This window comes from Manduca sexta, chromosome 11 (assembly GCF_014839805.1).
Source record: "Manduca sexta isolate Smith_Timp_Sample1 chromosome 11, JHU_Msex_v1.0, whole genome shotgun sequence".
Classification (NCBI taxonomy): Eukaryota; Metazoa; Arthropoda; class Insecta; order Lepidoptera; family Sphingidae; genus Manduca; species Manduca sexta.
Window position 1 is genome coordinate 5,178,568 of NC_051125.1, and position 25,783 is coordinate 5,204,350.

At 34.0% G+C, this 25,783-nt stretch overlaps 2 protein-coding genes across 6 annotated transcripts; one reads left to right on the forward strand and one right to left on the reverse strand.

Moving 5' to 3' along the window:
• The first annotated feature begins 1,055 nt into the window (after positions 1 to 1,055).
• Positions 1,056 to 25,538, forward strand: LOC115441743 (YLP motif-containing protein 1). Of its 3 annotated transcripts, none has more exons than XM_030166649.2 (9): positions 1,056 to 1,419; positions 2,419 to 4,201; positions 4,311 to 4,943; positions 5,236 to 5,384; positions 5,760 to 5,948; positions 6,972 to 7,196; positions 7,551 to 7,605; positions 7,779 to 7,888; positions 24,430 to 25,538. In XM_030166649.2, the coding sequence occupies exons 1-9, from the start codon at positions 1,243 to 1,245 to the stop codon at positions 24,553 to 24,555; spliced, it is 3,447 nt and encodes a 1,148-aa protein (XP_030022509.1). In that variant the 5' UTR covers positions 1,056 to 1,242; the 3' UTR covers positions 24,556 to 25,538. The 3 variants fall into 3 exon arrangements, with proteins under 3 accessions (XP_030022509.1, XP_030022502.1, XP_030022517.1); XM_030166642.2 differs by lacking the exon at positions 24,430 to 25,538 and adding an exon at positions 8,512 to 9,756 and having other exon boundaries at positions 1,057 to 1,419; XM_030166657.2 differs by lacking the exons at positions 7,551 to 7,605; positions 24,430 to 25,538 and adding an exon at positions 8,512 to 9,756 and having other exon boundaries at positions 1,057 to 1,419.
• Positions 11,617 to 23,897, reverse strand: LOC115441772. Of its 3 annotated transcripts, none has more exons than XM_030166683.2 (7): positions 23,786 to 23,897; positions 14,328 to 14,430; positions 13,820 to 14,012; positions 13,312 to 13,508; positions 12,828 to 12,911; positions 12,459 to 12,709; positions 11,617 to 12,369 (listed from the first exon to the last, which is right to left on the reverse strand). In XM_030166683.2, exons 2-7 carry the CDS (start codon positions 14,427 to 14,429, stop codon positions 12,243 to 12,245), a joined length of 954 nt encoding a protein of 317 aa, XP_030022543.1. In that variant the 5' UTR covers position 14,430; positions 23,786 to 23,897; the 3' UTR covers positions 11,617 to 12,242. The 3 variants fall into 3 exon arrangements, with proteins under 3 accessions (XP_030022543.1, XP_030022535.1, XP_030022551.1); XM_030166675.2 differs by lacking the exon at positions 23,786 to 23,897 and adding an exon at positions 15,385 to 15,451; XM_030166691.2 differs by lacking the exons at positions 12,828 to 12,911; positions 23,786 to 23,897 and adding an exon at positions 15,385 to 15,451.
• Positions 25,539 to 25,783: the final 245 nt, after the last annotated feature.

The window sequence follows — 25,783 nt, forward strand, 5'->3', positions numbered from 1 at the left end:
TAGTATAGCACGGTGTATATAAGCATAGTATTCTCCAAATACTACGCTTAAGTATTATTTAATTTAATATATTTCTTACGGCTCCCTTTCATCACTTTGCATGATGAAATACTCAAATCAAGCTAGTTTTGTAACTGATAGTATTTTTCTAGCCATATGCACAGTTTTGTAATTTTTTAAAACATTTTAATTCCAAGTCTTTTCTTAGAATACATTTGTTTCTTATAAAAGTAGATATTAAGATATTTTAATAATACTATAAATGTGAAAGGGGTTTTAGATTTTAAGGTCTTTTTATATGATTGATTGATTCCTTCATAACCGAATTTTGGCTACGACGGGCAATCGACTCGACAATTGACTCGGGATTCGATCCCAGGACCTTAGCGCGGTAGTCGTAATCGTACCGTGGACAATTACAACTGCGACACCGAAGTAGTCAGTCAGCGCGAAATAATGTATGTTTAAATAAACGTAGCCTAAATAGCATATTTGACTTGTTTCTGGAAACGATCTCACACTATTTAGTGGTCTATGAAGGTTAATTAATTATTACATGTTTTTGATTTTAGAAAATCATAACAAAATACATTGAATAAATAAGTCGTAAAACACTGGCTCCGCTATAATAGCGACAATACATATTCACTATTGATAACTAGAGTTGAGTAGGACCAATCAATGATAACACTAAACATATTATTAGCAATGATGACAGTAGGTATTTACAAACATGTGAAGTTATTGCAAATTTCGCCAGTCGAAACCATTTACGACCAAGTGATTCCAGGTAAAAATAACTTGATTTTTTAGTAAACGCACCCAACATTTTTTCTATAATATGGTATTGCAAATTTCTTTTTAACCCTAGAATATATGTGGATGACAATACATAATTCATTCAAATATAAAGTAATACTCAAAAATATAAAAGTAATCAAATAGCCTGTCTAAAACCATATCAATCTTTCCATAGAGAAAAATTTCTAAAAGTCACTGGTTCGTAAATATAATTTTAATCGACATAGTAACAGCACTATTGAGCATTGCGGCATCCAACACATAGACTCATACACAGTCATTGTCAGTGGTCAAATAAATGCATAGAAGGACAAAATGGCCGCGGTTCCAAAAAACATCAATGCGCTCAATATTTATTGATTCCATGCATTAGATATTTTTGGTAATAAAAGTAACGCTTATTTTCATATGTGAAAGAATTTATAAACTGTAAATATAATAATGTCTTGGGGTATGCCAAGCACTGGCCAGTGGAGCGCCTCAATGGGAATGGCGCCCGATATGGGCATGGGATCCTTAACGCCAGAACAGTGGGCAGCAATACAACAACAAAACTGGCAGCAGTGGGCTCAGTGGCATCAACAGTATGCGCAGTGGCAAAGTCAATATGGAGAAAAGGTATTGTGCATTATAATACAATTTGAGGGAGAAATCTGAGAAATTGGACCTGAAAATATATTTACTTATATTGGAAGGAAAAACTTAAAGAAAAAACGACTAAGTTTTTTTTTAACTATCTTTATTATATTGGACATTATAAAATATATATAAAAGTCTACAGGCATTGTTTGAAATGCAAGAACTTACTGAGTATGAGTTATAGTCTTGATCATTTTTACCTTAAATATATCTAGAGAAGAATAAATGATGTTTTTCCTTTAAAGATATCTATATCTTTAAAGGAAAAACATCATTTATTCTTTTATACATCTAGTATATCTAGGGAACATAGTAATATAAACAGACTTTTTAAATATAATAGTAAATATTATGAATTACTTTGTAATTTAAAAAGCTAATGATGGGCAGGTTCAACTGTGTGATCCATAGTTTGAGAAAAAAAAAACAATTTTATCCAAAAACAGAATGTAATGTTGGTAGCAAATTTTACTTAAATTGAAAAACACTCATATTTAATTGTAACTAAGTGGACCATGGAATGAAAGTTTTAAGATAATTGGGAAATCTACAGTCTGCTTGTTAAAGACTGGGTAATGAAATTGGTGATCACTCAATTTAATTAAAAAATCCCAATCTAAACTTATTAATTATCCCAAAATGCACTGATTAAAGTGATTGTTTGACAAGCTTACAGGTTTTTTTATTTGAATTGGTTAACTCTTGGTCTCTCGTGAATCGCCGGCGAGCCAAGACAGCTACATGACATTTGCGTGTGTCACGGGATTATAACCTTATATACTACATATATACTACATAATAAGGTTATTTTTCCGTCACACGCGTAGCTGTCAATGTTTGCCGGCAAACATTCAGCTACCTCACGGGTTAATTCTTGGTTTATATCAGATATTATTGATTATGATTGTTTATTATAATCGGCATTGTGTTAAGTAACCAAAGATTGTATTTTCTTACTAATGTATTTTCTAATTGCAGTATACAGAGCAAATGCAAGCTCTTCAGGGAGTTGGAAAATTTCCACCATTACCACCAACTGCAGCTCCACCACCAGCCCCACCAGCACCACCTCCAGAGCAGCCACCTCCTCCACCACATGAAAACAATCAACCATTATTTGGTAAAATGGGAGGAAAGGGCAATAATCAACCCCCTACCCCCACCCCAGTACCAGCACCTTACCAGAATCAACAAAAGGCATCAGTTAATTTTAATAATGCCCCAAATATCAACCAAAACAGACCTTATCAATCTGATGTTAATAAAGAAACACCAAATGTTAATGCTGATGCCTTAAAAAAACTGGCTGAAGAAGAAAAGCTCTTTGATATTCAGTTTGAGAAATGGGAACAGGAAATTGAAAAATGGCGTAAGGAAAATGTTAACCATCCTGATAAACAGGCTTACAAGGAGTATGAACAGAAATTTGAGACATGTAGAGCCCAATTAATGGAACGTCGGTGCCAGATGAAATTAAAACGAGCAAAGCTATTAGGAAATGGGCCACCTGCACAGCCCCAGGCTTCCAGTAGCAATTCTGGCAGTATGCCCAAAAATAATATTAGTCAACATAATTATGATCAAAATGTAAAGCCCAGTCATTATCAAAATCAACACCAGCAAATTCAGAAATATGCACCAGAAAATAATTCCTCGCAAATTCAGAAATATGCACCAGAAAATAATTCCTCTTTTCAGAACCATCCGCATGTAAATCAGTTGAACTATAATAGAAACAAAAATATAGACCCACAAGACAGGTATGAGTCATATGCAAATATGGAGGATAATGTGAGTAATTATGGCTTACATGATGTTCCACCTCCTCCAGCCCAAAATGACACATCAGAATTTTTATCAAAAGGAAGTTCTGCTAAAGGTATTCCTGGCTTGGATTTGGTACTTGAGACTGATAAAAATCCTGCTAAGGTAATGAATGATGTAATTGATATTAGTAATGAACAACCAGAAATAGTCAACCAACCCCCTGATGTTCAGGCACCTGATTATTCAACTATATCAAAGGGAATTAATAACATACTTGGTGATGAAAAAATTATGAACATTCTGTCTATGGTACATGCCAATAATGCAACCAATATTCCTCCCCATGTGGTGGGTAACCAAATTAGTCAACAGCCAAATGATTCATATAACAGCAAGGATAACAATTTTATGCAGAATCAGCACCAGGATAGATATCAAAATAATTATAACAACCAGCAACAGCATAATAGGCATCTACCCTATGATAGACAGAATCAAAACTACCCTGCCCAGCAGAATCAGGACAATTACAACAATCAACAAATAAGTCATAGGCAAAATGCATCGAGTAACAGACAGGACCAAAATTATCCAGACCAACAAAATGATTTTAACCCTAAATATCCACCACCAAAAATAAACTATGATGAAAGACAGCCTAACACAAACCAAGATCAATATTACAACAAGAATTTTCAACCAAATGTACCACCTCCAGTGTTTGAAAGTAGCCACACCAGACCTAGTCCTGGGCCTTTAATGCAACCTAATATACAGATAAATAGGATTCCCGCTTTGCTTGATTTACCTGGACCTCGTAGTAGTGGTAATATTCCTCGGGATCCTCCAGAGTCAAATATTAGTAGACAGCCTCTTCAAGGGAATACTCATACTTCCGTGAAGCACCCATCACCCCATCCAAAGTGGGTTGAAGAACCATTGTTTACACCTTCAATTATTGTTGAGTATGAACATAAGCCCCTACGGTTAAAAGGTAATATTATGTTTTTTTATAAATTGTCATTAGTTTATAAGCAGTAGCTATTATCATTATAAGAGGTAAAAACTGCACTGTGTTTTTAAATGCATAATAATTTTTTTAGCTCGAGATTTCATTGAACCTGTTCATATGTTTGATTACAATCACAAATCTAAAAATGAAGATGGACAGAAAAGAGATTTTGAAAAAGAAGGTGACGAATTATTTGTAAGAAAATCAAAACGAGATAGAGATGAAGATTATGTTAACCCTCAGAAGTATAGAGCAGATTACTATAACAGAGATTTTGAAAGAAGAGCACACAAAGAGGATATACGGAATGAGCTTCGTTCAAGGCCATCACTAAGAGAAGATTTTGAACGAAGACGATTGGATGACAGATTCGATGTTAGGAGACGTGACGATCGTGACAGATACATGAGACGTGATGACTTTCGAGACAGCAGAGACTATAGAGATGACAGAGAAAGAGAACGGGACCGCGATAGAGACAGGGACCGTTTCAGAGACTCGCGTAGAGATAATAGAAATCGTAGTAGAAGTCGTGATAGAGACACGCGAAAGAGAGGATACAGTAGAGAAGGAAGCAGCAATCACACATCAAAAAAATTCAAGGAAACTGACAATTCTCAGGCTGAAAAAAATTTTCAAACTAAGCATGTTGTTATGATTGACGATATATTAGAATTACCAGGGCGTCAGATAAGACCAGAAAAAATTGTAATAATAATCAGGGGTTAGTAAATTTTTATTAATAGTAGTGGGCCTGTTTTACAATGTTAAAATAAATGTTATATCTACTAGAGAAAGGGACAACTAATGTAAATAGTTCATTGATTCCCATTTATGTGGAAGCATAGTTGATCATGAGACTTTTTTATTTGGTTGTTTTATATTTTATGGGTAACATGCATACACAACTTGTGAAATACAAATAGCTGCTTACTTTAATAAATACTACTAATATAGAACGAACACACGCAAGAATGTTTACTTCATTAACCCATAATATTTCTCTACTATTTTAGGACCCCCAGGCAGTGGAAAGTCATATCTAGCAAAGTTGATTCGAGATAAGGAAGCAGAACATGGTGGTACTGCAAGAATTATGTCAATTGATGACTATTTTATGCAAGAAGGTGAAATTGAGGAAAAAGATCCTACAACTGGAAGAAAAGTATGTATATCTATTTGATTAATGGTATATACATATTATTGGCTAATTCACTTAAAATACCTTAACATCTACTATCGGTTCCATAGTGGAAATTGATCAATCAGAATAAAATTTATTTAACATGCTTGGATATTATTTTAATTAGTGTATTGTTACCATTAACGCGTAGTTGGCGTTTGGGATAGTTTATTGTACTTAGCCATTGGAGGCTTGACAATATTCTTTCTTAATTTGTCAGTTTAATTTTTGTAATAATTAGGAATAACTCTTAAATGAATAACTAGAATTTGTTAATACATATTTTCCTATCTGAGTACATTATGAGACTTTATTGATTAAACAAATATAATTAATTTTATCCTGTTTTCATTTCAGGTAACGAAACCAACACTTAAATACGAATATGATAAGAATTTAGAAGATGCATATTTGACTTCATTAAAACGAGCATTTAAAAGAACTCTGACCGACGGCTATTTCTCATTTTTAATATTTGATGCCGTAAATGACCAATTAAAACATTATGCTGATGTGTGGAATAATGCGAGACAAAATGGATTCCAGGTATGTTTTCAAAAAAATTACTAATAGAAAGCAACAGTCAAATATGTCATAATGGACTTTGTTGCAGGCAAAGATTTGAGCAAAAGCTAATTATACATAATGATTTCTTCTGTTATGTCCCTGTGACCACGAAGGCTGCAAAGTCTTCGAAACGTCGGGAGAAAAATATAAAAACCGCGATAAAACCCGAAAAATAATTATTTCTAATTATACATTATATTATTTGACACCATAAGTGACATATCAAAATGTCTATATTTTTTATTTTTGTTAAAAACTACCTAACAAAGCGCATACTTTGGAATAATCTATAACCCTATGACGAGAAAAAGACAAAATTATAAAATAGAAACACAGATTCTCACATTCAACAACAGCGCAATTCAATGCTGTTTATATTGTTTTCAAATCTTTTTTATTAATTTCCTACAAATCGTCATTTTTATGTTAGGTCAACTTAGTTCTATGGGTGCGATTTAATAAGGTGTTACTTTGAATAATATCCTTTGCTTTATTATGTTAACCATGTGGTCTTGACTCCTCGTTCCCGACATTTCCATTTAGAAACTAGGATAATTTTTCTTGTGTACAATTTATTTATTGTCTTAAAAAATGACATTGAACAAAGTTAACTTGAAACCCGAAATGGCATAAGGCAAAACTAAACTGATTAAAATCACCAATGATGTTACTTCTAGTATAATAAACGATTTCATTCCGATAAAGAATAATATTCTGTCAAGAATACCAGTGTCATTAACAGACATGTTTAATTTTAGAGCGTGACGTAACAACTTTTTAATGTATCTAAAATAATGTCATATAAGAATTGTTCTACCAGACAATATACAAGGTATAAGTTTATATGCTCGATATGGCGATAAACTCGCCCCCTATCACATTACGGGACGGAACACACTTTGCGAAAAAGTGTGTCCTGGTGCGCCTCTGCATATCCCTTCGGGCATAAATGTGTGATGTGTGTTTTGAGTTTATATGCGAGCCGAATAATGTGTTTTTCAGGTGTACATTTGTACGATGGAACTAGATCCGAACACGTGTTTTAAACGTAACATCCACAATCGTTCTTTGGAGGATATTCAGGAGATTTGCTCTAATTTTTTCCCGACGCCGACGCACCATATACAACTGGACGCGACGACGCTGCTGCAGAACGCAGCTATCCCCGATGTGACCATGGAGGACGTTGCAGATGAAGTTGTGATGGAGGATGCGGAGGAACCTGAGGTGAGACTTGAGCCCGCGAAATAAGGCTCTCGACAAGGAGTTTTATTATCACCACATCATAATCACTGTGACATCAAGCTTTTATGAACAGTCTACAGGGCAGGCGAGAACCCAGTGCCAATACTGCGACACTAAAGATATTTTATAGAACCCATACTAGAATTCCGATTTCGTAATATCTCCTGAAATTCCGTCTGTGTTTGCAATTTTTAGGATTGTCAAGTAAAGCAACTCAAGAGACATTATTACTTCAAGTTTTCACATTTTCCTATAGATTTTTTTTTGTTATAAGTAGGGCCTAATTAGTTTTATTCCAGCATTAAACTAAACTAGTAAAGTGCTGCTCCATCACAGGTTGAAAGCATTTTTACCTCGAAGTGGGAGAAAATGGACGACGCTGCGCAACTAGGTAGGTTATTTGTCACGCATATTCTATTTTATTTAGTTTTAAGATTGCCGTTATTTAGTGTTATTTAGAAATAATCGTATAAATTATAAGGCTGACCTCGGATGGAGCAGCATTTGTACACAAGCGATGGTGCATGTACGTGTGTTGGTAAGGACTGTGGTGCTTTGTTGCAGCGCGACTCGACGGCACGAGCAAGCCTCTACGGCCCTCCCAGATATCCATGGATGACTATCTACAAATAGACGACTGGACGCCGAACCAGGCCAAACCGGGGAAAAAATCTGTGAGTTATTTAATTGTTATAATATAGTTTATTCCAATTTTGTGCCCCACAGCGATATGGTTGTGGAAATGTATCGGCGATGTTATTAAGTTATCGATACGTATCCGCGCTTTTACGATTATGCTAACTTCTTGTTTCCTTTTGGAATCGTAGAAGTTGCACATTTTTAACAAGAATTAATTATTTTTATCAAAAAAATTGGTGACGCAAGTCTTGTTTACTTGCTCTTTTCACGCCTTACGTTCTACATTATAATGGTATTTTAAAACGTCTACTTCTTAACATGGACTTGTTCCAATTTATTGGTACTTATTGCGTTTTATTTATTTTACACCAAACGGTACGACGCCACTATTTTGTGACAGTACCAACAATTATACAGTTTTACAACCATATCCTTTCGATGGATTATCTTTTGAATTCTACAGTCGGTTTGCAAATGTTTGCATCTTCTTATTACATATTCAAATTGATAGTCGACGCAAGCAATAACTACCTTACCTTCTACCTATTTTTAAATGCGCAAAAAATATTACCTAAATATTAAAAGGTGAGTTAATATTATTTTATAAGTTGGTGATTTTTTGTAAGTTTTGGGATTTCATCATATTAAATTAAAACAGGTACGCTGGGCGGACATAGAAGAGAGAAGACAGCAAGAGAAGATGCGTGCAATTGGGTTTGTTGTGGGACAAACTGATTGGAACAGAATGACCGATCCCACGATGGGATCTAGCGCACTCACACAGACTAAGTACATTGAGCGAGTGAGGCGCAATTAGTTTTTAAAACATTATAATGGCACCTTTTTGTCTTTTTTATACATACTTTTTTATTTTCACTTTTAAAGTGATTGGATGTCTCGGGAATATTGCCAGATGGTTTTAATTAGTGCTTTTTTATTGTAAAGTAAAAACAAGGCAGTGCGATACAGATTAGAAAATTACATTATGCACTTATAAGGAAATATTATGTATGACGAAGAAAACTTTGGTTAGGAATATTTGTATTTAAGAAATGTTATAGTATTTGTACTATTTCCATAGGTAATTATAAAACAAAATACAACTGCGGTAATGAAATATTATTGATTGAAATTCTATGTAGATTTATTCACTTCGATCCTCCAAAGCGGTGAATTCAAGCCAAGTTGTACGGAAAGTCAATTCAGTTTTGGTTGGATGATGAACTTTAAATAATATGTACTTTTGATCACTACTAATCGGCACATACCCTAGATACCCTACATGATTGATTAATATTAAGTTTATAGTTGCGCGGTGTTGCATGCGCATCGATAAACTACTCTTACCCGATTTTGCCCGCACATGATCTCTACACAACTGACTTTTCCTGCTACTCGGTGCAAACAGCATTTTTAAAAAAATTTCTTTCCAGAAATTTCCTTATTTGTTTCACCGTCAGCGGTTCAGTTATGTGCCAATTATTGATTGTAACATGTTGATTCCCTGCGTTCTCAATCTTCTTGCATGTAGTATTCCATGCATGAAGTTTTTGTTTTAATATATTATGTATAATAGCACAATACAATATCTGATGTTTCAATATTACGATTTAAATATTTTTATTTGTGAGATATACATTATTGAAATATCGAGTCGAATAAATCTGCAATATGGTTAATGTATATTCCTGAATATTGTGTTAGGCAACTGTGAACTTCAAGTACTTCTCTTACATTTATATGTAATTAATCTTAGTTATCAAATTTAAGAGTAAATAAAGTAAGACAAATTTTTTGTATGATTTTATTTATGTCTAAATAGAAAATATTTTTTTTTATTACAATTCATCTTCGTTTGTATCGCTAATATATCCTGAAAACATTGGACTTTGGTTGCCATTGTTATCATTTTTATAAATTTGTCGATATTGATTCCTCGTGTAATCACCCGTCGATGCCTTTTCTGCTAAAGGAACTTTCAATAATTTTTTGTTCGAAGTTGGATTTTGGAAAGGATTCTTTGCTTCGTATTTTTCAATTGTCGGGTTTCTGTTTTCATTTGCGTTGCCCTTTTGTTTGGCAGATATTTCGCTTACACCACTTTTATCGATTTTGTTTGCTGATTTAGCGATATTAGTCTCGCCATCTTTGCCGGCCGTCATTACCACGATTGGCGATGCTCCCAAGTCATTCATGTGCTCTTTGATGCATTGTTGGAGTATATGGAGAAAAAATAAAAAGGCTAACAGTGTGAGAGCGGACATTGACGCGTTTGCTTTAAGTCCGGAACCGAAGTTGCTGATGAAAAAAAAATCTTATTAATAAATTATATACATATATATTTTTAACTTCTTTGTAAGTACAGATCGACCAAAAACAGTCGTTTAAAAACAACAAAACTTATAAAAACATCAATAAAGGGCGAAAAAAATAACGCAACACAATTTAAAACAAAGCTTTCCGGATTAAAAATTTAATTTATTATTCTTTTTTTTTGTCTAATTCGGGAATTGGTAGCGAGTTGTATTTTCCATACGCTACGATTTGAACTAATTGCTTTGTTTCGATTTATAACAAAGTTACTTATGAAGAAAAAAATCAAAAATAAATTATTTTATACATTGTTATAATATTGTGTAGTATTCATGTGGCCTACTCTTTTAAACGCGAAGTTTGAGCTTCCATATTTGACGTATTAACGTGGAGATTTTAATTATTACTGCGCAAACTATGCTGCATGGCCCTGCCATGCAAATTCATCACTTACGCACACATTATTTCAACTTAATACATGTAAAGTTGTACAGTGTATACACTGATGCATATCCAGTGTGGACATGAACGATTATTTCACCCACTGACACCCTTGTAGAACATACATTCGTACTACAAGCTAGCGTTACCAGACGCAAGGTTTTGTAGCTAAATTGGGCTGAAATGAACTGGAAATAAAGACGAGAATTAAGAAACCCACTAATTGTACCGACAGAATTCTGGAAACTTGAAGAATTATTGGCGTGGATTATTAATTAATTTATTCGATTCAAGTTTATTCGAAAGACTCTACACCTCGTCCCTGACGTTATCCCTAACGCGTTTCGTGGTAAGTCAAGGCCTTGGAAACCTGGCTGGGACGTCGTTAGTGAAAGAAAGAAATTCTGTAATGTTAATTGTACTTACTGCTTGGTGCCTGTGTGTACATATCCGTGGGCCGGTAATGACGGTTCGTACGCGTAGTATACTTGCTGATCGTGAACGGGCGCGGGGTATTCAGAATACCTATTATAATGGGAATTACAAATACCTTCCTTGTTACATGTCAAAGTTCTTGCGAAAATAATTACCAGAAAATAAAATTGTAACCAAATTAAATTGCTTATTTTCTCCAATTCATTAAAAATGCTAGTTATATTTGTAGTAAAATATTTTTTATCATTTCATAACTTTCAAAATGTATCTTCTCACTTGCTGTCAAAGCAAAAGTGACCACATTGACAAAAAAAGTACACAAACCTTTCAGTGAGGCGTTTTGTTCCCTTTCCCACTTGGGAAAATATATTATCCAATGTCATCGTAGACCTGACACGACTTTTACGCCGGAATGAAGATTTCAACTGACATCTGGATGGGTGCACGCGACGCATTGTTCGTACGCTCTGTTTCACCACCGGTTAGACGTGACATTATCACAACGGTACTGGCTGGTGGTTGACTTTTTATACTCATTCGGAACATTTGTGGTGAAAAAAAAAAAAAAACAAAATAAGTACTTTATTTTTTATTAATTTAGAATCACAATCACGCAAGGACGTCCTCAACCACACAGTCGCACACTTAATTAAATACTAACTAATATTATGTGATATAATATATAATTATACCACAAAAATTACTTTTTACATCAGTCGTAAATTACCGAGAAATTAGCGGAATTGTTGATCGTGCATTGAACGATATGCCAATGATAAAAAATACTGAAGTATAATGTCTAAAGGACGGAGTTGATTATTTTCGATACATTTTTCTTTAAATATTTTACAATTCCTACTTAATACTTCTAGAATAAATAAATAAATAAGTTAAATAAATTAATACACACTACTAGACGATGCTTAGTCAGTGCGATGGGATCAGTTTTGAGCATAACAAGTTACCACAGTTAAACACGGCGTTTGGAGCCATTTATACCCAGTTAATCATATCGATCGGAATATTTTCCATTCTGATATACCTCGGTTTTACAAATATTTTAACAACCACTAGTTTTTCCTATGCAAAAAATTTTAAATCCAGACAAACTTCCGGAATGTAACTGCTCGTGTTTGTTATCACTACCATTTTACTGTTGCACAAGATGTAATATTTTGGCGTTTTTTGTGTTGATTAATATTAAACTTCATTGCACTGGAGATATATTTGCCGGCAGTCAGCACCAGAACGACCTCTGCGGCCAGCTTCTTTGAACTGGTCAAAGGAAGCTCCGGATTGCCTCTCCAGAACGAAACTTGCGAAGTATCTGCATCAAATAGAAAAACGTAATAAGAAACGTTTATATTATTAGAATTATTACTGCTTAAAAGTGCATGATCAAGTGTGGATACTCACGCTGCCATAGGACAGAATATGCTCTTGGGTCCGATGTCAGAAGAGCACTCGCTGGCAGCCTCGCACATATTCTTCAAATGACATTTATCATTGTCTGTGGCGAATGACCTCACGTATGGCTTTGTCATCACAATACCAGCGATGGCTGCATCACTCACAGAATCTTTGCGACCCATCGAACGAGCCGCGAGCGATCTATGAGAGAACGAAGTCTTCAGCGCGTCGAGCAGGTTCATTACAATGTTGATGAACTGTGGAACGAAGGATGCCTATTAATCTTAGGACACAGAAATAATGCTTTAGAAAAAAAAATGCAATTTGTCTATGGTAATGATATATTGATGGGATAAGGAAGGATGGGTAGCGTACCTCTCCAGCCTGCTTTGCCATGGAGGCGACCTGGTCGGGATCTTTTGTACCGAACACCGTCGACAGAACCGCAGCCAATACACTCTGAAGCAAGCGAGAAGCGACACCGTCTCCGTAACCATATTTTACTATTTACATTTCATTTGCTAGGAATATCTCAAAGAAACTATTACAAAGGTTTTCTTTGAGGTATACCTTGGACTTATACGTCCCTGTTATTTGTAGTGAATAATAATATAAATATAAGAGCAATTAAATGGATATAAACTACGGGTGAGGGTCAGATTGCATGGTGTATTTATACACTGAGTGATTAAAAATTTCTAAAATATATTATATCTACAAAACGTTGTTAGTATATCAGTATGGATATATTTATTACGGATGTTTTCTATTTGTACATTTATTAAACATCATTTTATTGTTTTCTATGTCTATAATAATTTTTTTTCATGCGTAACTTTTGTAGCACATGTTTATGTACCTGCATTGGCGATCCATTGTCTACTTTGTCGATGCCCTCGCTTGAGGCTCCGCCACCGAGAAGAGCGGTGAGGATTTTGAGACCCATGGAGATAAAGTGGGGCCATGGGGACGATGAAGAGGATTCGGTGTCTAAGGTGTCACTTTTGTTGGGACCTGTAGCGCCGCCAGTATTGAAAATCATCTGCATTAGCATACCTAGGAAAAAAAATAGTGTTTATTTTCATCTTGATATACATTCGGTAATGGGAAAAAAAAGAAAGTTTTTATGATCTGCTTGCTAATTTCAATCCCTAATCATGTAATGTTTAATAACTTATTCGCAAAAAAAAATCTGTTGGGAAATATACCCAAAAGCACGTAATTCTGCACAATTGGGCGGGCGGGCACCATTGAACAGAATTGGTGAAGATAAAAAAAATCGAGATAACACACAGTTGAAGCGTCTTGCTTAAAAGAATTGACTCCATTTTAATCAATTATTTAGCAACAGACTGAACATTTTTTACCAAGCACATTCGTCCACGAAAATCCTCCATCGGAGATGGAGTTTGTCTGAATATCGTCGAGGTCGTCTAAGGCAACTTTCTTCAGTGCATTGGGTTTTTCAGCAAACTTGCGTTCCTGAGCAACATCTGGCTGTGGAGCGGGTAATGAGTTGCTGTAGTATTGTGGACTGTGTGTTCTTACGTTGCTTGTCGCCTGAAAAATAAATGCGGATTTATTTAAAAACAGTTATTAAATCCGGAATAATAGATGTCGCTAGCAGCACAATAATAAAAGTATGTTGAGGAGGAAGTTTGCGCAAAAAAAATCGATTATAAAAATGGCAAAATTTAAATTTGTGATAAATAATGAAATAAATTGAATAAACGTATAAAGATAATGATTGAAAAGTCGACAAGAGAGGTGTTTATATTCTCTTCTGACCGCAATTATGATCATTCCAGTTTGCCAATACCTAGTCGAACAACATAGTGTAAAAATGGACATAAATAGTATATATATAAAACATACCTGTGAAATAAGAGGTACATGTTGTGGATATGCGAGCGTGTGGAGAATTGTAGATGAGCATATCAGGGCGAGTAGCGCCCACCCGGTCACCTTGTTCTGCATACTGTAGACAAACAAAATATTTTGATTAGCGTAACGCAATAAAAAATATATATAATAAATATCTTAATGTCAACTATCTCCTACAAAATAAAATACGTCTAAAAAGAAAAGTCATTCTAAAAGATTTGCTCGCCTTTCAAAAATTATCTGTCGTCGAGTCAAATAAATAAGGATTTGCAAAATACCTTTGTAAATTATTATGCGCCTATGCGTTAGAAAATTAGCTTCTTTTATACCTACTGGAACGACGTGGATCATATCCGGCCCGCAAGCATATGGGTTGCCCATATTAAAGCGACTAGTCGTCACCAATTCTTAAAATGGGTAAGTTTGATTGTCCGGTTATTTTAGTCGGATATTTGGGTGACATGAAATTTTTAGTAATGTTTTAATATAAAAAAGACATCGATCGGTCAAACTGCCGGTGATTTAAACTGGCGATTCGAATATCTATCTACAAAGGTAAAATTCGAACACGCCAGATAGCGCGGAACAAGCATCCAAAAATTATAATCATGTCCAGCTTTATCTGGACTCTATGTTTTGCCATTTCCTAGTCGTTCGACTTACATTTTGTAAATTGTACTATGAATAAGGTACACTAATGATTTTATAAATTTAGCTAACACAAAAAATAAGCTTTCTTTTAGTTAATTGTGCTCTCGCGCAATGGGAGTCGATTAGAAAGCGTTCTGATGAGTGATTCGCGCGGATTGATTGCTTGCTTTTAGACTTGCTTAGAAAGTGGCTCCGGGTGTCTGTTACCTTCGGTTTATTTTATAACTATGAAAATAAATTATTAAGTTCATTAATAATTACGTTTAGAAAATCATCTAAACGAAATATTTTGTGTCTTTTGGCAGTATTCCTTTTCTTTCGATTACTTTAGTACTTGCTACACCTGATTTGTATCTAAACATTCGTTGAGTATTCATTAGCTGAAATGTGCGTAGACCTGTTAAGGCTGCACCCATCCGGCATGGAAGTGTGTTACCGGCTTGTCCGTCAGCTCACGAATGCGGGTGACCCGGTCTTCACTAACTGTTGTTCAGATGTCACACCTCTCATATTCGTTTTAATAAGGTGTTAGTTATATAAATTGACGTAAATTACATTCGACCGTTAGTCACGAATCGGTCCACTTTCTTTGGCCGATAAAACCGAGCTATTTTACACCTCCACTGACTGACAGTTGCGTCACATTTTATAAGTACTCACAAGAAATTTGACTGACATTCTGAGAGATTTCATTGTGTAAACTAAAGAGATGTGATTGAGCGCCGTTTCTCGTTCGAGATTCTCTTTGGAGAAATTGTCGCTTGTCTGGCGTCGTCATAATGTTTTATGTATGCTTTGTTCCCGATGCTTACTGGTAAACCGCTGTGCATGTTGTCAATTTATACAATGATGTATCGTATTCGTCGATAGTTTCGTTAAATGGCGATACTTTGTCAACGTTTTTAACAAGCATTATGACTACACAACGGCTACCTTTATGAATTTTCTACCTTTACATTTAAATCATTAAATCACCACCATGCTTCGTCGTGGGTCTTTTCTATCAAATTTGGATTAATTTTCTCCCGGCTGATTTTATGCAGCTCCGGAGGAGTGTCACTCGCGCATCTACGCAAATGATTTCAAATATAATGCAGGAACGATTTGGCTTAGTTTTTGCGATTGGCCTGTCTGACGTGAACCTCCTATTAATGTTCAATAAATCCTATTTTCAAACAATTTTGATGAAGTGATTTTCACAAATCGATGCTGTTATGAGTAACACACGCACATTGATGATCTTTATCTTTAAATTAATTTGTCAATGCAATATATATTTCGTGGAAGTATCACTTCGTGAATATTTTATATAACATATAAATGGCCATGTAAGTAATAGGACACGTTACGATATAGCCGCGATATTAATCTATATCTTTGATTATGAATATGTGCTTGCTACCGATCGGGTTAAAGGTGGCATCGACCTGTTGGCACAGTAACCCTGAGGCGCCGTTGAACTTCACGGTCGGTGCGCGGGAACCGAGCCTCACTTTCATTCGTTGCGGATCTTCGCGTGGCCCACAAAACGCTTAATTAAATTATGACAAGGTATCGATGAAACACTTTTAATATAAATAGATATGATGTATAGACCTTGAGAGGTGAGGGATTAAATTATCTCTTGTTTACATCACAAAACATCGCGTAACACAAGTCCTGTAACTTTATTGAAAAATAAACATTTTGTGTAGAGCTATCCGAATTTTCTTTAATGTGCTCAACTAATTATATATTTAAAGAAAATCATGGAGAAGCAGTTGTATCGTTCTTTATTGAATATAGATATGATTATCTACAATAAAGCATTTTTTTATTTCTCTACACTTTAGTACATATAATATAAGCTAAAGGATGTAATACTCAGCCAAGCACTAAGCAGTACAGCCCTGCGGCGCGCTCCTCATACATGGCGATAGGAGAAAGCCCGCGGTCCGGTCGCGTGCGTGGTTGCCGTGCAAGGTTAGCGTTTTTCTAATTTCGGTGCGAGGACTCATACTTGTTATTAGTATGTGATCCATTCCCCCCCGCCACTACTTTCTTTGGAAACTAAACGAAACCTAATCATGTTTCTATTTGACTCACGTTTCACATTGTTATGACTTGAGTGGTGACATGCGGTGTTTATCACTATTTTTAATATTGTTTTATAAAACCGACACATATAGGTAGTATTTACGAGAAACGATATCGGTGGAGTTTATCGAACCCTTTATGTTCTATAGTGTATACCCAGCTTATACGACCCGGCTGTCTATTCCCAATGAAAAAAAATAATTGAAAAGAAATAACGCTACACGCGATAGTTAATATATATAGTTAATTTATCCACTATAAATTACCTTATTGTGTCTATATATCTCCTAGTAAAACCATGGCAAATAAAAAAGAAAGACTACACCGATTAGTCCAGACTACTCTCTTGTATTTCCGAAAATTATTGTTCACAACGTCTCGTAGTTGGTTTCCGTGTATTTTTCCTTTTTTCGTCCACTCGATGACCGTTCCAGCGTGCAATCCGCTTTCTAAAGCCGTTCACAACTCTACCAGTGTGCGTGTTTTAAACACGGATGTGAATATCATTGAAATTTATTCCGTTGTTATATACATGTTAGAAAATATATGACTCATCGTGAACTATCTAAATTGATAATCATATGAGTGTCCATAGGTACCTATTACCTACTAGGTACCTATGGAATGGTTTATTGCCAAAGAAATGTTAGTCTAATCCGTATTTTAAACAACATCTACTGCTTGAATCCGTATAAAAGCTAACAATTACCATACAATTTCACAACAGCGTTAAACATTGCATGCCTAACTCGATAAATTTCCATGAAAAATGGTTTAATAAAGTAAAGTAAACAACCTTATTGTAAGTAGTTTAAATTTTGTGTTCATACTAAAATGCTATGAATACAATTTTTTTTTATAATGAAACGAAAAATAAATTTAATTACGATTTAAGGTTACATAAAAAACAACAAAGTAAAGATTATGTGTGTTATGTATGTATATAAAAATATAATTCACCCCTTACTGCCCGCCCTAACCTATTTTAAAAAGGAAAAAACAGTTCTGGGTTTGAAATAATTGTTACCGACTGATCTTTGAGTAGCTGCACTTACTTATTAAACTCGTATCTACCCATTTATTTAAAATTTATCAAACGCCAATCCTCATACTTATTGTAATCGATATACGAGCGATTTCGCACGGAATATCAATATAATTGATGTATATTTATCTTGTGAACAGTAGCCGGGTGTAGCACAAACGGTGGCGTGTGTTAACACACCGTTAGCACGCTCTTGATGCGGTCCGATCGTACGGTACAGCGATACCAATGCACATGATCAGAATGTTCCCATTTTCACCGTTTGTAGTAGTGTATTACTAGGTATCGGTAAGTAATACACTGCTACAAATGGTATAGCTGTGGAGCTGAATGAAATGAAATGATCATTAATTTATCTTGCAAAAAATTAATGATCGCTGGATGATAAATGAATTAATGTACGTCGTAATGGGGAAGTTAAGAGGATTTTTTATTTTTATCATCAAAATAGGGGACCGGCCTATGCTTGATTTTGTACATTATTCTATATGTAATGGCTTTTAATACGAAAAAGAAGCACTCCTGCGAAAACTGCATTAAAATTGGTTAAAAAATGAGCGAGTAATTCATATTTAAAATATTGTAACGTGCAGAAGTGGGCACGATGTGGGGATATCGCTTCATCTCTTTCTTTCGCACGCGTCGTAATTCCCGATGACGTCACATGTGGATATTTTGTCTCTTTTCTGTTTCTTGTTAACTACCCTTTCCACCGAAATTCAAAAACTTATAACTTGTTGATTTTTTACCGGATTTTAATAATTCCTTTTGTGTTATAATTTATATAACGTAAATATTTGATAATAGTAAAGAACAAAAATGAGTCCGGTGCCCTATTGTAATGAAAAAAAAAATGAAATTATTATACAAATTAAATTATGGAATTTACAAAAATCAAATGAAAATGGCAGGTAAACCTTAATTGTTTGTTATATGCTCGAACCAATACGAATTGAGGACCTTCAAGAAAAGAGTATTCCTACCTGAAAGGTAACCGGCAAGCAACGCATCGATGAATATTTTGGTATTGCTTCTCTACAATTAAAAAAACGGTAACCACCTAAAGATGTGACGCTACACGTTTCTCAACAATATATTATTTGAAAAAGTATATATTTTTAATCAAGTGCAATGTAAATCTTTTGCTATGTCAGAAAAAAAAACCCTGGACAACTCAAAGATTAAACATATATGTACAGGGAATAAAACTGTTGGATCTTTATAATTGTAGAGCAATTAAGCTTAAAGTAAAAATATAAAATTATATTAATGCATAAAAAATATTTGATAAGTACATGCTCGTACTTACAGTCCGCAAGGAATATTCGGCTAGGGGCTATCAAATATGTGGTCAGGAGTACGGTCACCAAAAAAAATTATTGTGGAATCCACAAATATATAACTTAGTGGATGTGTAGGTCTTTCATTACGTACAAGTATTGCTTGTTTAATTATATTCGTCTATATATGATGTACTATTGAGTGTTATTTAAAATATGAATTTTGGAAATATTAAATTAATCCGACTTGAACATACGACACGAGCTACGACATATATTTATATACACAGAAGTCTGTTCTATCTGTCTGTTTGCTTCTTTTATCGTCAATCTACATAATTGACTAATATAACCTCAAAAGCACGTTTATTTGGGCGCCATTAAAACGGACAAGTTTTATACTTTCTTTTAAAAAAGCTCTCGAGCCGATGAGCCAATCGTATAATTTCCGTTTTGAATTCATTCGGTTACCCAACCGCTGCTGCGTCGTGTCGGTGAATGACGAGTTCCTCTCGCCGACAACTTTCACTTAAATTTTTTTGGACAAGTGTACGAGAGTTCTTACGGAGTGCTTTCGACTTGAATCAGCTCTAGAGATCTTATTCGGTTTCAGTTTCTATTGTTTTTTTTTTGCTGCATAGTTACTTCTATTTTTAATAGTTCTACATTGAAATAAAAACTAAATAACACACACGGAGCGTTCTTTTGACAATTATTGTGGTATTTTTTTTTATTTTGTTTTATGGAATGGAAATCTGCATTTAAGCTCTATCAGAAAGACATGGCTGTGTTTTATAATATTATGTACGAATTGCATATAAACCAATGTGTTGCTAGTGTTTTCATTTCTATACATCAGTAACCCAAAAGAGAGCTAGATTAAACATAAAGCAAAGATAAAAAGTGCTTTTGAGTTACAGATAAACATGTAGGCAACGTTTTAAATTAAAACAATAAATATATTGTACCAAACATAATAAAACAAATGGTGGAAATTACGTTGATATCTTTATTTTTAGGTCGACTAAGGGCCTAAATGTTGTATTTAAATTCATATGAATCTACCTTTGAATTTACTTGGTTTTGAAATATGGAATCAATCGCAAATTAGTATAGATTATTTATTATTAATTTCTAAATTTACATTTGATGATTATGTTAGCTGATAGCAGATTATCAATGCCTGACACATAGTAAGTGGGGATTATTTTGGAACAATTAACAATGGACAAACTATTTAACAACTTTAATTTTTAAAAATAATCTTTTATAACATTATTTGGTATTTTGTTTTATATTTGAATTTACGACCCCTTATTTTAAAAATGTCTGACGGTAAATAAGGTTATGATTATCAATAAGGAGCGATAACACCAACCAGAACTATGAGTCAAATAAATTTTAACACATTCTAAATGTTGAGTTTCAATATAAGAAACAACTTGACGGTAAATCTCTGCTGAAGTCTGAGATCTAATTCAGCATCAACGTGTGAAGTTGCTACAATTAATTTTTAAACGATGTATCGTAATTTATTACACGATAATGTATAAGCGTATATTCATGGCTTTTGTAAGACAAATTCTGTGCGATAGTTCAAACATGGACACCATTTTCTTATAGTCTCAAATACCTGACCCAATGCAAAAATGTTATTAATGTAATGTTATGCGACATAGATGGATGATTTGCGATCGATCAGGCGGAAGAGAGTCATAATTAAATGTGCCGTTGTCGTCGTATCGATTAATGAATGATTACCGCTGTGGAAAATCGGCCAGAGTACACAATTACTTAACCGTATTTTAATTAAAATTAAACTACGATTTGCGTGTTTCTATACGACGTTTTAAAGTGTTACTTGATTGTTGATGTGACAGTTTAATTTACTAATCGCGACCAACGATCACTGCAGTATTTATGCGTCTTGTAGACAGAAATCTTCGTGATTTATATAAATTAATTATCTATTAATTTAGACAAACGACTAAGCATCAATTTCGGCATCTAAATAATGAGTTTGGTGCTGCAAAAAATGCACGTAATAGTAAAATAATAATAAAAGTATATACGTAGATTAGACATTCTATAGAATGTTTTAAAGTGATCCTGATAACTTAAATTTCTGTAGTTTCTGTCTGAAACGGTTAATGTCATTTCAATACATACAATGTAGTCAATGTACATGCTAGAAACTGCGCGGTGTCGAGTCAAGATGGTTGGCACGCAAGCTATTGGCCATTTCGATTCACAGCAGCTTTCCTCGCCACTTTCAACGGCGCCCGCGCACGTCTAGACTTTTAATTACTTTAGAACCTGTCACCATCTCCAAGATCTCTATCCCTTATAATACTAAGGAAAATTGCTTACGTCAATATTTCCTGCATAGGTATTTTTTATTTAATTTTAAATCGTTTATATTGTAATCGTTTATATGTGACGGCATGCTTTAATTATTCACGTATCATTAACTTTAAAATGTTTTGATCTGTTTCCCATTTGTTACGATTATTTGGATTTATATTTTATGGGCGTGATTGCAATGTTCTATATATTGCCGTTAAGTAATTATGGTGTATATTTATAGCCGCGTTTTATATACCGACTTAAAGCTAAGTAGGTATTTACAGAAGAAACTCGATTAATCGGACTAATTGTGTAATGTATGAAAAATGTTTATTTTATATGTATGAATTATAAGGAACTAGTTTTTCTCTCGGCTCCGCCCGCGTTAGTAGCCATTCCAGTGATAAAACATCGCTCAGTTTTAGTAGTTTTTGAGTTTCATGGTGAGTGAATTAAGTTCAGGTTAACAAAGTGTTCATCCCGTGGCGGCTCGCATTTGCCTATTCGGATAATCGAGTCTCCAATTCTATGAATATCGTTATATTTTGAACGTTTTATAATGCATGTGATAATGTATCTATTACCTATGATACAGCTTAAATATTTTTGCTGTAGCTGATATTTACTTTAGTTATAACAGAAGATTTGAAACCGTACGTACTAATTTTATTCCGCGAAAGTCTGGACTAAACAAGATTTTAGTACGAAAGCGTTTTATTATGAGATAATTATTTTAGTACAGTAATAAAATTATTTTCCAATTATCACATTTGACATAACATGTGATACAATATGTCGAAGTGTTAACAAAAATGTATGAAGTACGTACAGATTGGTAGAGTTAAGTTGATGTTAAGTAACTATGTTAATAACCGGCCGGTCAACATGCAAGTGCGAAGATCGCTTTCTAATCCCGAAGTAGGTAATAGGATGTTTGAGCAGTTTATATGATTACGTTCCTAACAAATCTTGGACATTATTATTTGGTAAAATATTTTTTCATTTATCAAATCTGTTGTCCTATATTATTTATTCTTCTATATTTTTTTAGAGTTCTTTTTAGGATACGGTTACTCTGGTGATAATTTTCTAAGCTTCTTATTGATCGCAATTCTATGAAAATGAATTTAATTTACATACATATTAAAAAAATATATATGTATCTACTATCACGCAAAAGCAAATTAAAATTATGTTTCTTCATACTAAGTAAGAAACTAAACAATACGATGATAAGAAAGCTAATATTGAACATGTATGGAGAGTCGAAACCCGCTATTCAGCCACCATTGTTATTTTCAAATTATTTTTTGTTCCTCAGCATGTCACAAATCCAGGGTTATAGCACTATGTGTTTATTTTCACCTTTTAGAAAGTGAAGGCTTATATTTACATGACTAAAGCGTGCGGTGAAAATTCTATTGAGTACGGTAATGAGCTATGATATTTTCGTAATTTGTATAGTATTGTTTTGGACGTATGGCCTTTTGAATAGTGTAACGATTATTGTCTATACTTATGTAATTGTTTTTGGCTAAGGCCGTCTTTTCAGTTTTAGTATTATCTCTTAAATTTTGTAAAGTTTTTGTGTTAAAAAAAATTAAGGATATTTCTCAAGAATATGTAGTTGTGTAAATACTTTAATAAATAGTAACATAACGCAGTAATAATAGAATATTTACGTATTTATGCTATTCATTATATACATAGACAGAGCTATCTAAATAAAAAAAATAATTGTTAAATAGCATTTGAGTTAAATCATAATGATTAATTTATTTATATTTTTAATAGGCACATAACAAAACTAGAAAATATTTATTTTATAAACGCACATGCGGTTAAACAATTGTTTGATAATTATAAAATATCACCAATATAACTAACCACATGAATACACTAAATAAACTATCAATATCCACAAATCCACCACCGCAGTCACTGAAACACGTCAATATCGATCACGCTGCATCCGCGCCGAGTCCCTTAAACTTTCACATTTGGTTCGCTCCGTCGACACTTATCAGACACAGCTGGAAGGGTGATCTTACCTTTATCTCGTTCCGGAACTGATATCACTGAATCACTGAACACTGTCTTCCACGAAGAAGCTATAACACCGGTGAAAGTGCGTGTTGCTTGCGCGGGAGTTTAACTTGCAATGAGTGTTGTGCCTTGAACTTCACTATATATATATGATGACCCAGTTATGGTGGCAACGCCTAACTGTGCTAGTCGGTTCGTCTATCCGTACATCCAACCTGTTCCCATCCCGTTGCTCCGAGCTATCCCGGCGCGGACCTTGTCAAGGACATTTGATAACCCATAATCTTCGGTACATACGCTTTATAATGGAGTTGATTCGAGATGCATTTATGACATTGTTAATTTTGTATTCGCAATAAACTACCATTTTAGTAAGATCTTTTAACTATGTTTGGATATACATATATTAATTTAATTAATCCGGCATTTCAACTTGCAAAACTTTTAATATAAATATTTTTTATATTTGACTGCGCACTTGAATATGTAAGATATGTTTAAAAATAATGGCACCGCATTACACACCAAAGGAAATATACTTTTTGTTACAATTTCACTTTCTCTTTCATCCAGTTTCGAAGTATTAAATTTGTGACCACTTTTTTGTTGTATGAAATGGCAAATTAATGTATGTTTCTTTTTGTTACAGGTTTTCAAACTTATTAGAACGAAGAGAGTGGTAAATACAGCTGACACGGTAACGTATTCTACACTATTTATTTATGACATCGAAGAAAGCAATTCCACTGATATTAAATTGTTAAGACATAGATAACGTTACAAAAAAGCCTAAGCGATAGAAAAGAAAAATAGAAAATATTTCTAAGACATTATGATTGGTTGGTTTATAAAATGTATTAGTAAAATAAGTAAATGGAGTCGCAAGTTAGTGTAAATTACAAGATAAGCATATCTGCAAACAAGTCGGTAAATAGAAATCTAGACTACGTTCAACTGTACGTGAAAAGAGCTATTTCCGTTAGAAAAAAGTAACATTATAGAGCAATTCTTACATTAGGAGATGAAAGTTGCTTCCATTGCTTATGGTTTATTGATTATATTTTGTTGTAAGAAGAAATTGTGATATTTCTGTAAGCAGTAAATCATTACTTCTTCATAAAACTGTATATGACGCATCTAATAGATAATTCTGTAAAGGATTGCTCTAGGGAATGCGAGTAATCTTTATGTCTGATTTCTGTTGCAGAAGATTTTTTACTTCCACGGACGAAGTGAGGGGATAATATATTATTCCCCCGCAGGTATAGTAAATAGAGAGCTGGAAACACGCTAAGTCTTATCGTTTATGCAACATGTTTTGTTTATGTGCATCGACACTATATTGGAGTGGGGTAAGGGTAGACGGAAGAAATTTCTAGAGTCAAGCTGGAAATAAAATTGTAGTTGTAAAGTTTATGGCACGAAGTTAACTTCTTGTATAAATATTCTGCAAAACAGCTTTACTGTGTTCAACTTGTCCATTAAACGTGCGTGATTGCACAGTTCTCTGTAATAACTTATTTTTTACAAATATGTTTATAATTAACTTCTTTTTTCTTACTCAGGTGAAGATGAAGTTGGAACGGGCTAACACGGAAGGTAAGAAAAATCGTAAGTAGTTGATGCCTCCAAAGTGATTATGGCTTGAGCATTATAAACTTGTTATAATGGTCACTCATTACTACTTTGTTCATTATGAATATTGTTTTTCTTAGCTTTAACTTATTAATGATCACACAATAAACTCTTTTAAATAAATGACTATTTTATTTATACCTACTTCCAATATGATCATAATTATGTAAGTGGCCCATTCGCTTCGCAGTAAAGAAGTATGAGTCATAATTTAATACAATTTCATTGGAATTTACACTTTAAATACAACAAATATGACGTAGAGTGATGCCATAAGGATACAAAAAGAATTTACTTTCGCTAGTTTCCTTGAAGAGTGGAAATGAGGTCGCAAATTCATAATGAACGAAAATTCCGTCGTCAACGAT